Source organism: Osmia lignaria, chromosome 6 (genome assembly GCF_051020975.1).
Source record: "Osmia lignaria lignaria isolate PbOS001 chromosome 6, iyOsmLign1, whole genome shotgun sequence".
Taxonomy (NCBI): domain Eukaryota; kingdom Metazoa; phylum Arthropoda; class Insecta; order Hymenoptera; family Megachilidae; genus Osmia; species Osmia lignaria.
In genome coordinates, this window is record NC_135037.1 from 2,085,061 (window position 1) to 2,098,411 (window position 13,351).

The window sequence follows — 13,351 nt, forward strand, 5'->3', positions numbered from 1 at the left end:
ATCAATCTGTATACATGTATATAGGATATATGTATAACAAATACACCACGTAACCAATGTATGAGAAACTATACACAATTAAAATGTTTTATTCAGAGGGAATAAAAACAGCAAACACCAAATAATTTTGTATGCTTTCGATGTATTTATTTGGTTTGCCATTATCCTTCTTCTTGTCGTATCGTTATTTAAGATGTTTCCAGCATGAAGTTAATTATTGATAACTACCATCTTTAAAACAGAAGAATTAAAAGGAGAAAAAAGTAACGGATATGTTATGCAGTATTATGCTAATGCTTATAAATTGTGAACATAAATGTATAACTGCTAAAACTTCAATAAACAAAAGTTCTTACACTATATCAGAGCAATTATTCAAGAATGTTCTATGTTCACGCATCCTTTACCATATCCTTGTACCAAACCAAATTTGATCTCAAATAAATCATACAACTATCATAATTACATAGTAATTACTAGCTATTGTTATTTTTCTTCGTTATTACAGTACTAGTACTTTAAATCAAAATTGTATCACTTATAAAATAAAACTAGGTACACGTTCGTTTAATGCATGGAAACATTTATCGAGAACAATCTGCTTTAAGATAATTTCTTTACTCTAGACCACATAACAAATGTAAGGTGAATCATTGCATGATTGATGTTGATGATATTGATGATTTACAATTGGAAGTGTTATGTAAAAATTATGCAAAAGCTTGTAATTATGTAGTAGTTTTTTCCCTTATAGAGTTATACTCCACGAGGTATATTAAAACATACACAGCTACCGTAACAGGACTTACAATGCAAAAATGGTCTATGACCAAAAAGGCCACCGCATCGCATAAAAATATCTTGTGTACAACCAAACATACTTTAAACGGCTTTTTCGAATACAGATGTCGAACAAATACGCCATTAATCGACCTGCACGGTTAAAGAACATATCTCTAATACATAAAAATATAATGAACAGTACTGTTTCTTTAATACCAAAGGAACTTGGTGACAATAAAGTCATGCACAGAGCTATGCACAAATACAGATATTTTTGTTTTCAATGAATAGCTATGAGTCCTGATTCCAATAGTTTTTGCAACTTGGCAGCTATATCCGGGTTCTTTAAGTGGCTGTAAATTGAAAAATCAACATTTTATCACAATGTACCAGATTTTATTTTATATATATAAAAAAGAAAAAAAATACTTACTCTTGTAAGGCTCTAGGGTCACTTTGCATTTGTTCTAAGATAAGTCTCATAGCAGGATCTCGTAATATACTTTGAACTTCTGGATCTGCCATTGCTCTCTTTCTTACTTCCTCAGGATTCGAACTAACGGAAACAGCACACGAACGATATCCTTCTAACGCCTCGCTGTTTGAGGGATCCAATTCTAATGCTTTCTGGTAAGCAGTAAGTGCTTTGCCCTGTTGCTGCATGCCTTGCAAGATCTTTCCTTTCCTTATCCAGCCTTTAATGAACTTCGGATCGATTTCAACACATTTTTCACAATCTTTTAATCCGAGATCAAATGCGGCTAATTTGGTATAACAAGCAGCTCTGTTGCTATAATATTTCGGATCATCAGGATTTCTTTTAACGGCTTCCGTATAATGCTTAATAGCCGCTGGATAATCTCCGTCTTTGTATTTCTGATTTCCAAGTTCTTTCTCCTCTTCTGCTTTTACCGGATCAATGTATGCTTTTCGTTCTTCTTCTTTAATAATTTTATCAATGTCCGAAAGGAGAGTTTTAATTTCTGGTGTTCTGTGCTCTGACATAGATTTTTCATAATACACCTTTGCTTGTTTCCAATTGCCCATTTTTTTGTATGCATGACCAATTCTAGTAAATGCTTTTGCTATTAATTTAAAATCTGCTCTATTTTCTCTTCCTACTTCAATAGCTTTATTACACTGTTCAATACATTTATCGTATTCTTTCTGTTCAAAATATACAGCAGCTATGTTCAATAAATAAATGATTTCTGTAGGATCTAATTCCACTGCTTTGTTATAATGCTGAAGTGCTTCCTCAAAATTTTTCTTTTTGTATGCTTCATTACCCAACTGTTTTTCATTCAATGCTTCTTTCTTCTCGGGTGGAAGATTATCCTCTTCTTTCTTTTGTGGCTTAGGTGGTTCTGGTTTAGGTTTTGGTGGTTCTGGTGGATCTGTTTCCATTGGTTCACCCATATCTGTATTCATACCTAACAATACGCTAAGAGTTGTAAGTACTCTTGTATCCTGTAATTTCATAGCAAGAGCTTGCGGATTGGTTCTAAGTTCTTGTAAAATTTTTAGGTACTCTGGGTCTTGTAGGTAACCTTTGGTTCTAGGATCATTTGCAAGTTTCACAAAGAGATCGGATGCATTGAAAGGATTGGCAGCTGCTGCTTGTTTTTGAGCTCTAACTTCGGCCAAACTGTTTTTAAGCTGTGCATTATTGGGATCTAATTGTAGGCCAATTTCATAAGCTTTGATAGAGGCATCCAATTTACCCAGATAAGCAAGCACACTGCCTTTACGTGAATATCCTTTGGCCCAATCAGGTTTTAAACTTACAGTTTTTTCAGCATCTTCCAATGCTTGTTCATATTTACCAGCTTTAGCATAAGCTGCAGATCTATTACTGTAAAGAACATGGTTGTTTGTGTCTAAAGCAATTGCTTCCGTATAATGTTTGATGGCCTCCTCAAACCTTCCGTCTTGCAAAGCAGAATTACCTTTTTCTTTCAACACAGATACCTGTAAACATCAATAATATTAAACCGGAATCACTATGAAATAAAAACTAGTCTTGCAAGATCACAATGTTCTTTCTAGAAAATCGACGCATGTTAACGACGAAACAAAGAAAGTTACATGTTACGAAAAAAAATGTCAAGAACCTTCGATTTTGGACTTTGAAACAAAATCTTAAAAGAAAAGAAAAAAATCAAGTCTTTAATATTAGTTTGATAGAATGAACGAGGTAAACGTCGCGGGAATGCACGAATCAGACGAGCACAACAATTTTAGAGCAAAGCGTGTTCAATTAATGACATCGTGCAAGGACACAGTGTTTTTCAAAATTACAGTCTTTCAAGTGCAAGAACCGCTTAATGGTGATCTACTATATCAGAATGTTTACCTGGTCCATAACGCTTGACCTCGGAACAATAGTAATTTCGTTCTATTTTCCGCAACTCGTTCTTTTACACTCGCAAAGATACGTGATGACTCGTGAATGCTCACTCTTGAGCCGGCGCAGATTTTCAGAAAGCTCCAGAAATGAACAACTAGCGCCTCTTCTTGATTGTCGCGAAACTATATAGTTATATGCAATGCCTTTCCATGATTATGTTCCACAATTTTCTAGTACCTTCGAAAACGAACTCTTCTTTTTCTGCTGGCGATTCGAACGCTGCTCTAATTTCGCTTTAAAACTAGGCGATACTATATATGTTATGTTTCATTTATAAAATTAGCGGTTTCACAATTGCATTGTATCTGTTAATACGTATCTTGTCGACAGTCGGTACATTGTGCTTTATAATTACATGGTTATTATATATATAAATAATAATATATTACATTTAATAGTTTTTATTATTATCTTCATTTATGCACATAGTTTGTATAAATTATTATGTATTTACAATTTAATTATTTACACTATAAATATGTGTGTTGTAATGCAAACAGAAAAGTAACTATAATCAATGTTTTAATACAAAGAGTAATATTGTTTAAAAAAAATATGACTTGTTTTTGAACTCATAGCGTCATATATTATCCAAAATTTTGACGTAAGAAGTTTTAACGTATATATTCAGATCGGTTCGATTGACAAGCGTGTTACGAATACGTTGTTATCGAAGATAACTACACACAAGATCGTAGATTAAAATATATAATTTGATAAATTATAGCAACTGAACGAGAACATACTATCAAAATTAAAAGAGGTACAAATAAATGATTCACGGGTGTAGGCGAATTTTAAGTATGAATGACTGACTACCAAAATGCCTGGTGTCCAAGGTTGCTTAATCTGGCAGCACTTTCGTTGCCATGGAACCGGGGTATTTCCATCAGCGTGAACTGGAGTAACTGGGGAATCCCAACTGTTAGTCGTGTTGCATATTTTCATGTTCGTAAACAGTTCACTAACCGTTATATTAAAATTGCTTTTTTTAACTTGTAATTTATATACTTCTAAATAAAAACCTAACCATTTATATGTACATACATTTATGCAATTCAGAATCCTCTATATCATATTAATATGACCATTGCGGACATTCGCTAGACGAATGCAATAAGTAAAAATAATATTAACATAAATTATTATTAAATTCTTGACACGAAATAAACACGTTAACAAAAACAAACATTTACTTACGACTGAAACTGTTAGACGATCAGAAGGATCCCCTCTTTTCCCTAAGATCCAAATATATCCCGGAACCTGTGCGCCTCGCAAACCAAACTCTCCCCCCAAAAAGGAATAAGTCTGCGGGCTTCTTGGAATGCCTAGACCATTACACGTTACCAACTCGAAATAACCAACAGCCGGTCCTTGCTCCACATTTTTACACCGGCTCTTGCAAAATTAGCCGCTATGTTTTATTCTCCTTTACGCGTCCCTTGAATTTTGTACCCGACTAATTACGATGGATACGTACATTTTTTTTGTTCAGCGTTATGCTATGTATACAATCGATTTAATGGATCGTTTTTTCGATCGAGGAAAAATTGGTAGGATTTTGTGATCAATTTTTCCATGGCCTTTTATTACTAAAAAAATAATTATAGACGTTATGTAACAACGTGTTAATTGTATCATTTTCTATTATAGCTGATGTCGTAAAAAAACGACACGTTTGCGTTGCTAATAAAATATGACTATGTACAACACGGTAAGACAGAGAGAATCGTGGGGGTTCAAGGGGCGACGAGGAAACTTTATAAACGTTCGCGTTAGATACAACACCGAAGTACTCTGTGAGTAGTATTCGAGTAAACTATTTCTACATAAATATTCTATTTAAGTGTTATTTTGGTCTCTTAATGCATCTAATATAAATATATATATATATGTATATGTATGTACATCTTAAACCGAAGAACGAAATTACGTTTCATCACGTACTATTCTTTTTTACTATTGTTTCTTTCTTTCTTTTGCTTTTAATATATTCTCTCTGGAGTTAAAGACGCTTTCAAGCGTACCACAGTATCACTACATTCAGAGATAGAAATCGAACAAAAATTCGATGCTTTCGTTATCTATGTACATATAAACGAGATCCTGCGGTCTCTTCTAAGCGTAAATTCAACATCGTCTCCTTTGTATCCCTCGTTATCGAGTAAGTAGCTGCTCCTCACAGAGGCACAAATTTAACTGATTGTTACAATGTTTCCGTTTCGTCCTTCGTTCTCCTGTTTATATTTTCGTCGGATCACTTCGACATCGATTTTGCCAAAGTGCCAGTTACTTTCGAAATGAATAATAACATGTTCGACACGTGTGTAATACTTGTACTGTTGTGGATACAATTAGAATCGTGTGTTCTTTATTGAAACCCGTATCGCGACGCAAAGTTATCTAGTTATTTTTTCCGGCGATATCCCGAACAGTCAGTTAATCCTCGAACAACGTTTGTCGGATCAATTATAACTCAGACCTATAAAACATCTAGAGGTGCTAGGGTCTCCCTAGGTTATCCCAAGATTAAAAGCAAATGACAGGAGATTCTTTTTCCTATACGCTTACTTTTAATTGTAGGAAGCCTACGTTGAAGAAACTTCAAATTAAATTTAAATTCCAAGTCATACATTGGGTCAGCAAAGATCCGGCTCTGCCATCCGAGGCTTAATATTTTTTAATTATGCTACGGTCAACTAAAACGCAGCGACTAAAAAATAACGTTAGTCCAGCATGTTGATCGATGGAGTTTTATACTTTAACGCCGACCACATTCTGCCTGAGTCTCGCGATCGCTGGCATATAATTCGTCGTCGTGCTCTCGTCCTCGTCGCTGCTCTCGGAGTCCGACTCGGGTAACGGCTGCGGCGTTGCTCCTAGCCTCACTAGTTCCCTGGCTAGTTGGCCATCGAAACACAACGCTATCTGATAAGCAGTGATCCCAGCGTACGTCCGCGTGTCCAAACAAGGCCTGCATTCTTGAAGAAGAAACGCGACTACCGATCGACAACCGCGTTCCACGGCCAGATGAAGAGCCGTCTTTCCCGCCAAAGCTTCTCTGGCTTCGAGGTCTGCTCCAAGACGTAACAGAAGGCGCACCAACTCCACGTGGCCTGAGGAGGCTGCTATGTGCAAGCACATTTCTCCTGAAATATGAAAAGTTCATGATTAATATATAATATATTCGATTTCATTTCCCACGCGTGTTACTGTTTTTAATCAGATATAATAACGGAATTAACGGTTTACAAAAGGTCAAGACACGGCTTTGAAAACTATTCTTTTCGACCGCGAATTTGATTTGGGAATTGACCTTTGAAGAAGCCGTCCTACAGGAAAGAAGAGGCAAATTCTCCCGTCTAATTAAACTCGTGTGTTATTTTCACTTCGCCTACAATTGTATCTCAAACGTTTCTCTAATTAGTCATTCGTAAAATTAGAAAAGCTCAAAGAGAAAGAGAAGGAAACTCTTGGTAACGTAGGGTCGAAGTTGGATGCGTCATTTATTTTTTAATCGAACAAGTTGAACGAGAGAATGAAAAGTCGATGTTCATCATAACCGATGCGACCGAGTCACATGCTTCTACAAGATATAGATAGAACTAGGAAGACGCGGTGAATCATTGTCGTCGGAGGTTTGGCTGGCGTCCCGCGGTCCAAACTAGGTTCGTACCGATCAAAGTAACCGCTAAAATTAACCATCTCCTTGTTACCATTAGCAACAGCTCTAACATTGGCGGAATTTAATTACCAATCTGTCTGATCAATAATGCCGATCAAGCAAAATACGTCGACACACGAAACTATCGCGATGGCGTTAGACGAATACATTCTAAAAAAAATAGGCGATTTATGCAACTTGGAATTTCCCGAGTTCTCGATACCGTATCGATAATATTGTAATTACTATTGGTCATTGACAAGGTTGAATGACTTTTGCTTTCCTGTGTTTACCAGTGAAAATATGTTAAATCATGATAGTTGATAAACATCGAATCGACATTAAATTGAATGCTATTTAATCCTTTCTCGGTTCTGATTTTAGTGAATGGTTACCTGGAACCATTTTACTAAACTGTTAAGTGTAAATTAATTTGGATCCTATACCGAGGTGCCAGGCAGTGTCTATGTATAGGGAAGAGGCTTCCTTTGTTCTTACCTTTATTTCTGAAAGAACCTAGGAAGACACTAGGGAGACCTTGTCTTCGTGCATAAAGGAAACTAAACAAAGAAGACAGGTGCTAGGCACTCCTTTCTCGACACTCCCTTTCAAAAAAATGAATCATTTTCAGTTTCTTGGTAGATCAAGCGTTGAAGGAGGAAAGTCATTTTAGCCGATACTTTAATAAAAAAATATCCCGTTTTCCAAGGAAAGGAGAAGAGAAAATAATTTGTCAGGGGTGAAAACGAGGTACGTTCCACCGACTGCTACGCCGTTGTGGGGTTTCCCGAGTCGGATCGAGTCGTACCGAGGCGAGAATATCACGACACGTAAATAGTCGCGCAGGTATTTTTAAATATCAAAAACATCTGCCGGCTTCAGCTTTGGCTACTCTGTCTCATCGCGCCGCGTGATGTAACGTGCGTGCACGCACGCACTCGCAAGACGGCGCGCCAAAATTCCGTTGGGTGTATTCCGAGCGTATCACTATTTTCCTCTTACTTTCTTCCTACCCTACTTACTGATTGCCCTTCTTTTTTTCTTAGAAAGGCTTCAGAGTTACAGGGTTAATATTATTCATTGACAATGGCACCAGGTCGCGTACCAAGAAAGCGTGTTACACCTTTCTAATCGAGTATTCGTTCTACAACTGGCACGCAAATGTTTACGTTTTTCTACCTGCAAGCATATACGTCACAGGGTATTGTAGAATAAATCGCGTCACGTTGAAGAAGCACGCGAGCTTGCGAAAACTATTCGATACAAAAGCGTAGCTTAATTATTTCGTCATGGTCCAAAAGCAGCCGGTTACGCAGCTAATAGCAGAGGCCGGGTTCGCGTGCGCATCCATGCCGCTGTAAGCCCAGAATGGAGTGTTAAGGATGACGTTATGTGGGAATTCCGGAACTTTGAAAAATAATCGACGTTCACCGTACCCGCTAACAATTTTGTCCAGCATGAGGCAGCGACGTCTGAAAATACGAAGGAAAAGCGTGGCAAGGCGGGAACATTTTAAGCCCAGGAAGATGCATGGACCATGACGACAAGGACCAGAAGAGGGAAGTCTTCTGACTAAACTTTTCCTCGAACCGGTCAAACACCTTGAAACGTTCTAACGTTCCAAAGAAGATTGCTATAATTATTGAGCCACTCTGTACTTGAATTCATGGGAATTTATGCGAATTTTTCGGGTAAACTTGATATAAAAAAAGCAACAAAAAAAAAAAATGAATACGTTGATCGGTCAATCGGCATTGAAGTTCAACTGACAATGAAAATGCCAGCTAAACGAACGGTAACAATGGATCATTCTCGATCCTTTGATGAAATCATGGGAAATACGCGCGTAATCGTGGCTACAGGATTTGTTTTGTGCCGCACGCGCGATGCCAATGACTGTTGCTTTATGCGGTAAAAGTTGTTAGGATTTTCCGACTCTTCGTTTGTCCTCTCACCGAGTAATACGAGAAATACGCGTCACGCGAGCTTCCTTCCTTCTTGGCAAAAGATCTTCTCTCCATTGTGTCCATTAATAAGGACACGCTCTGTTCCAAGTATTTTATTCAGTCATGCTACCGTATCATCCTTGAGGATAACTTCGCAACTTTCCGGGCACTTGATTTCACCAGTCAAACAATTTTTTATTTTCAGTTGTTCAACTGGAGGTCACGTAACGCGTGTTAAGGATACAGTTTTAATCAACCGAGAAAAGATATCCTTCGATTGAAGCAAAATACAGAAAAATCGAGACGAAACTAATAACGGACCACGTGTAATCGCAATGTTTCTCATGACTACAATGATTACAAATTTAAATTTATACTTATTATACCCTGCCATATATTATATCTTGCGGGCAACACGTACACAAAATTATTAATATACGACTAAGCTATAAATCGTGGTGCGGTGGTTTCATTTCGCAATCTCCTTCTTCTCAAAACTTTTAACCTGAGTCATGTAACAGTCATCAATTAACTCAATTAGCCACATGGCGATTGCACGTGGACAGAGGGGCCATAAATCGTTATTATAGCTTACCATCGTAATTCCGTTGTTCGAGATTCTGCGGCAGCGCAGGTACTTTCTTTCCGTAAAGCAGGTAATTTCTTTCGAGCGGCGTCAAGGGGTCGGTTAGGGATTTCGCCGAGGTAAGATCCCCGGTGGCGCATGCCAGGTGTAGGGCTGTATTACCACGGAAGTTTCTCAATGCCGGATTTGCACCTGCCAAAATTAGCCGCCTTACGATTCTCGGTTGCCTGGTCAACACAGCCAGGTGCAGGGGTGACTGACCATCGTCGTTCAAGATGTTCAACAGGCAAGGATGAGGTGCCATTCTTATCAAACTGAACGCAGCCTCTAGGAAACCTTGCACTATGGCTATGTGCAGCTGCCTGGAAAAAAAAATGGCGAAGCTTTAGCAGGGATTTATTTATGAATTTATATTCTACGGTACAAGTCTGTTCGAGTGTAAAAAAAGAATTTTATTATCGTTTCTAACCTACGGGGCTAATATTGGTTACCCGTGGCTATACACGTGACGACTAGTTGCAACATCTTCATATTTTTTCCTCCATTTCGTACAATTTGTTTTTTCCCCGAGCAAAGGTCATCGTTTCGTCAGGGGCCAATGATGTATTTTTTTGATAAAGCGTTGTATCGATATGCAAGATCGATATTGTTTAAACAAGAAACGGAACGAAACAAAGAAAAGTTACTATAATTCAGCATGAGCTGTGTTAAGGGAACGGGGAGGTACAGATATCTGTACGCCGGCGCCTGACGTATCACGGTCAAAACGATCTCGCGAACGCATATCTTACGTTGCAACGGTTCAATCGGTCAACGAGCTTTAGCGATGTAAAACACGTACGAGACACGATCGCTCGATTCACGCGTATATGATGACGCGTTACGATATTTACCTCAATTAACATATTTCTGAGCGATTCGAGAGAATAGTAATTGTACTTGATCGTGGTACTTATCTTGAAATATTATACTTAATACTGTTCGCACCATTGTTTATTCGGTATCGTCTTCTTTTTTTTTCCTCAATTTATTAAAGGAAATATATCAGATAGGTTATAGGTATACGCATTATAATAGTGCGCAATAGAAGATATATAGTTAGGCCGCGGAAGTACGATGAATGAAAATACTAAGAAAACGATTAGGTGTCGTAGTTTCAGGAGTCATCGTTTCCATCGTATTATACAAAGAATCCCGCGTCCATTCAACAGCACGCTATTATTACCGCAGCATCGATCGATTTGCTTAAAAACATTAATGTTGGTTTCAATGCAACTCGGGCTACAGGTTGCACTGACCAAGGAGCATGCGCCAACCGCGACGAATTATAGACATCTAATATCTCGATTTATTTAATTTTAAGCGATTTTCGATGTGTCTGGGAATTCCAAAAAATTACAATTTTTCATTTTGATGTACAATGTAAATCGTGACGAAAATAAGAATAATTAGAGAAAGTAAACGAGTTAATTGCGTATCATTAATAGGTCAGGCTTGTTTTCAACGGAAGGAGGAAGAGCATAGATTACTTACGTGTCCCCATCATCATCCTGTGTGTAGTAAAGCTGCCAAGGTTCCTCATTGAACGGCTTCTCCGTAGATTGATACGATTCGTGTTGTAATATCGAAGCATCGTATTGCTTGAGCTTGTCGGAACTGACAGGAATCAATTCGACAGTCGGTTCGGCTTGAACTTTGCCACTAGCGAGAGGATTCAATGTAACTTGTTTCAGCGTAAGCTGGCTCAAGCTTTCGCTCAGGCCGAGATCTACACCGCTGTCTACTTTCATTGGTTCTGGAGCCTGGGGTGCGGTTGTCGCGGCAATTAATTCACCTTCGCTTAGCTCGGAACTGACTTGAAGATTTCCTCCGGATAGGAAACCAGAATCAGCGTCACCCGAGTCGTGCTGCTTCTCACACTTTTCTTCGTTTTCTGGAACATTTTTCTCCATCGGTGTCTTTCTCGACGAATGCCACATTTTTGATCGCGCACCAGTGGATCGACTGTCCGGCTGGATCGATAGGAAAACTACTCGCGATTTTTGGAAAACTACTCGCGATTTTTGTATATACACGGCGGCACTGTGTACGTATACCACGTTCCTCTGAAAAATTTCGATGCGACGCGTCTGCGTAGCTTTCTCAATCCGATTAAAACACGGCCTTTAAGAATTTTTTCGTTCGTTTCTCTTTTCGTTCGTTCGCAAGCGACGCCACTGCTCCGTTTTATTCGACCGATCGTTCGATCGTCAATTCCATTGAACAGCTGGCTTCTTTTATGTATTCGATTTCTCGTTGTCGTCGCATTCTCGTTTCGACTCTAATTTCGTGTAGATATCGGAGCGAGTTTACGTCATCCCACGATATATTTTGCGTTTTATGAAGAAACGAAAAATCTGTCCGTTACTGTACAGCTGGAAGCCCGATAAATATTTGATAACAATACGATAATTTCGTGTTTCGACGAAATGAAAGCGTAAGAAAAACAGATGTAATCGTGTATACAGTCGAAACAGCAACCACCACGCTGTCTAAAAACGAACTGATCAGAGATTTTAGATGACACGCCGAGTGACTTCGACGATGGCCGCGGTGCACAGTACCGCCTCTGGCGGTAGTCAGTTAAAGGGAATAGAGTAGGGGTGGGAAAACCCATCGTCCTCTGGCAGGGCCAGCTGTACGTGTACATTGTGTACTCGATTTAACTTGGCATTCTTTAGATAACCAGTTTAGAAAAAGAAAGCCGGATCGGAAACCCCGTAAACATTACTCGTATTTATTTAAATGTCAAGAATGTTTACAATGTGCACGGATGTATTCCGACGAAATACCATTTTCGTCATTGGACATTTGAACCTGAACTTCCTGCTTGATCTTACAATTCTGGCTACAATCAGTATCATGAGAATATTTTAATTTGTATCGTTGATGTATATTCTTTTCCTGAACCAGAATACCAGAATCATGTCTTAAAATGTTTCTTATCTATTCCTATCGAAAATACCTTCTTACACAGATCATCTTTCATGCAACTGTTTGCCTGCTCGCAGTTTATCTATCGTTTTTTTCATTATATCTCATTCTCTTTCAAATGATGATTGTCAAACAACTGAAAAGCAATTATCGTGCAGTTTCTACACAAAGATGAGTAAATTTCACTGTTCTACTTTCTTTTTGAATCGCTAATCCATCATGGCGTTAACACACCGGAAATTCCACCGACATTTCCGATTTGGAAAGTCTACCGATATTTACCAGTAATCTCCAGGGTTATTACCGCATGACAATATACCGAGAAGATGAACGAACGTTTTCAAAACCAACATAGAATTCTCCGCCCTATTCATGGTCGTTTAAACGCGGGTTTCCCCAATGATTACTGACATTCAGTCGTAAAACAAAGGACATATACCTGTTATCGTTCGTTACACAAACGGCCGGTACAATGATAACACTACCCGAGAAATTTTAAAATGCCAACAGGTATTTCCTACGAATTTACATACGTTAAAAAGAGGACATCCATCATGTGTTAAATTTACGAGACATTCTGCGACTTATTATGAAACGGATCTGGTGTGAAATAAAGCAGATTTTCCTCATACGAAAATTGTTATAAAAAGATACAAGGAAAGTTTAGCTTTCTATTCGGGAAATAAAATAGTTTCATAAGATATGCTAAATTCATCATTGGCAGGATTTATAAGAAACACCTGTTGAATACAACAAATTAAAATATCTGTTGTTGCTTCGCTATAATTTAATAGTTCCGCTAATCATAAATTGTACAATTGGTCAATGAAGTCATTGGCAAGCGATCGAAAAACAGCTGCCTATAAAATAATGATCTTGATCCTGCTATCGATAATAAACGAATTATATAATCGTTCATCAATGATGTAATTAACTTTTTCGTCAGTCGTTCGTGAGGAACAACACACGATAGTGAGACATTCTTT

General features: G+C 38.2%; 2 protein-coding genes across 2 annotated transcripts; both read right to left on the bottom strand.

Annotated features, from left to right (window-relative positions):
* Positions 1-119: 119 nt before the first annotated feature.
* On the bottom strand, positions 120-3,176 carry Stip1 (Stress-induced phosphoprotein 1). The gene is made up of 3 exons (XM_034317783.2): positions 3,140-3,176; positions 1,217-2,754; positions 120-1,136 (listed from the first exon to the last, which is right to left on the bottom strand). The coding sequence occupies exons 1-3, from the start codon at positions 3,146-3,148 to the stop codon at positions 1,064-1,066; spliced, it is 1,620 nt and encodes a 539-aa protein (XP_034173674.1). The 5' UTR covers positions 3,149-3,176; the 3' UTR covers positions 120-1,063.
* A 1,587-nt stretch (positions 3,177-4,763) lies between these two features.
* On the bottom strand, positions 4,764-11,978 carry cact (NF-kappa-B inhibitor cactus). Its single transcript, XM_034317801.2, has 3 exons — positions 10,926-11,978; positions 9,402-9,754; positions 4,764-6,345 (listed from the first exon to the last, which is right to left on the bottom strand). Exons 1-3 carry the CDS (start codon positions 11,369-11,371, stop codon positions 5,951-5,953), a joined length of 1,194 nt encoding a protein of 397 aa, XP_034173692.1. The 5' UTR covers positions 11,372-11,978; the 3' UTR covers positions 4,764-5,950.
* Between the last annotated feature and the right edge of the window lie 1,373 nt (positions 11,979-13,351).

Bases quoted from the DNA above. Each gene is read 5' to 3' on its own strand.
- cact (XM_034317801.2), bottom strand. From the start codon at position 11,371: ATGTGGCATTCGTCGAGAAAGACACCGATGGAGAAAAATGTTCCAGAA. The intron at 9,755-10,925 runs GTAAGTAATCTA...TTTTTTTTCCAG, and splicing joins CAGGATGATGATGGGGACAC to GCAGCTGCACATAGCCATAG. The intron at 6,346-9,401 runs GTAAGCTATAAT...TTCATATTTCAG, and splicing joins CGAACAACGGAATTACGATG to GAGAAATGTGCTTGCACATA.
- Stip1 (XM_034317783.2), bottom strand. The intron at 1,137-1,216 runs GTAAGTATTTTT...TTCAATTTACAG, and splicing joins GACCCTAGAGCCTTACAAGA to CCACTTAAAGAACCCGGATA.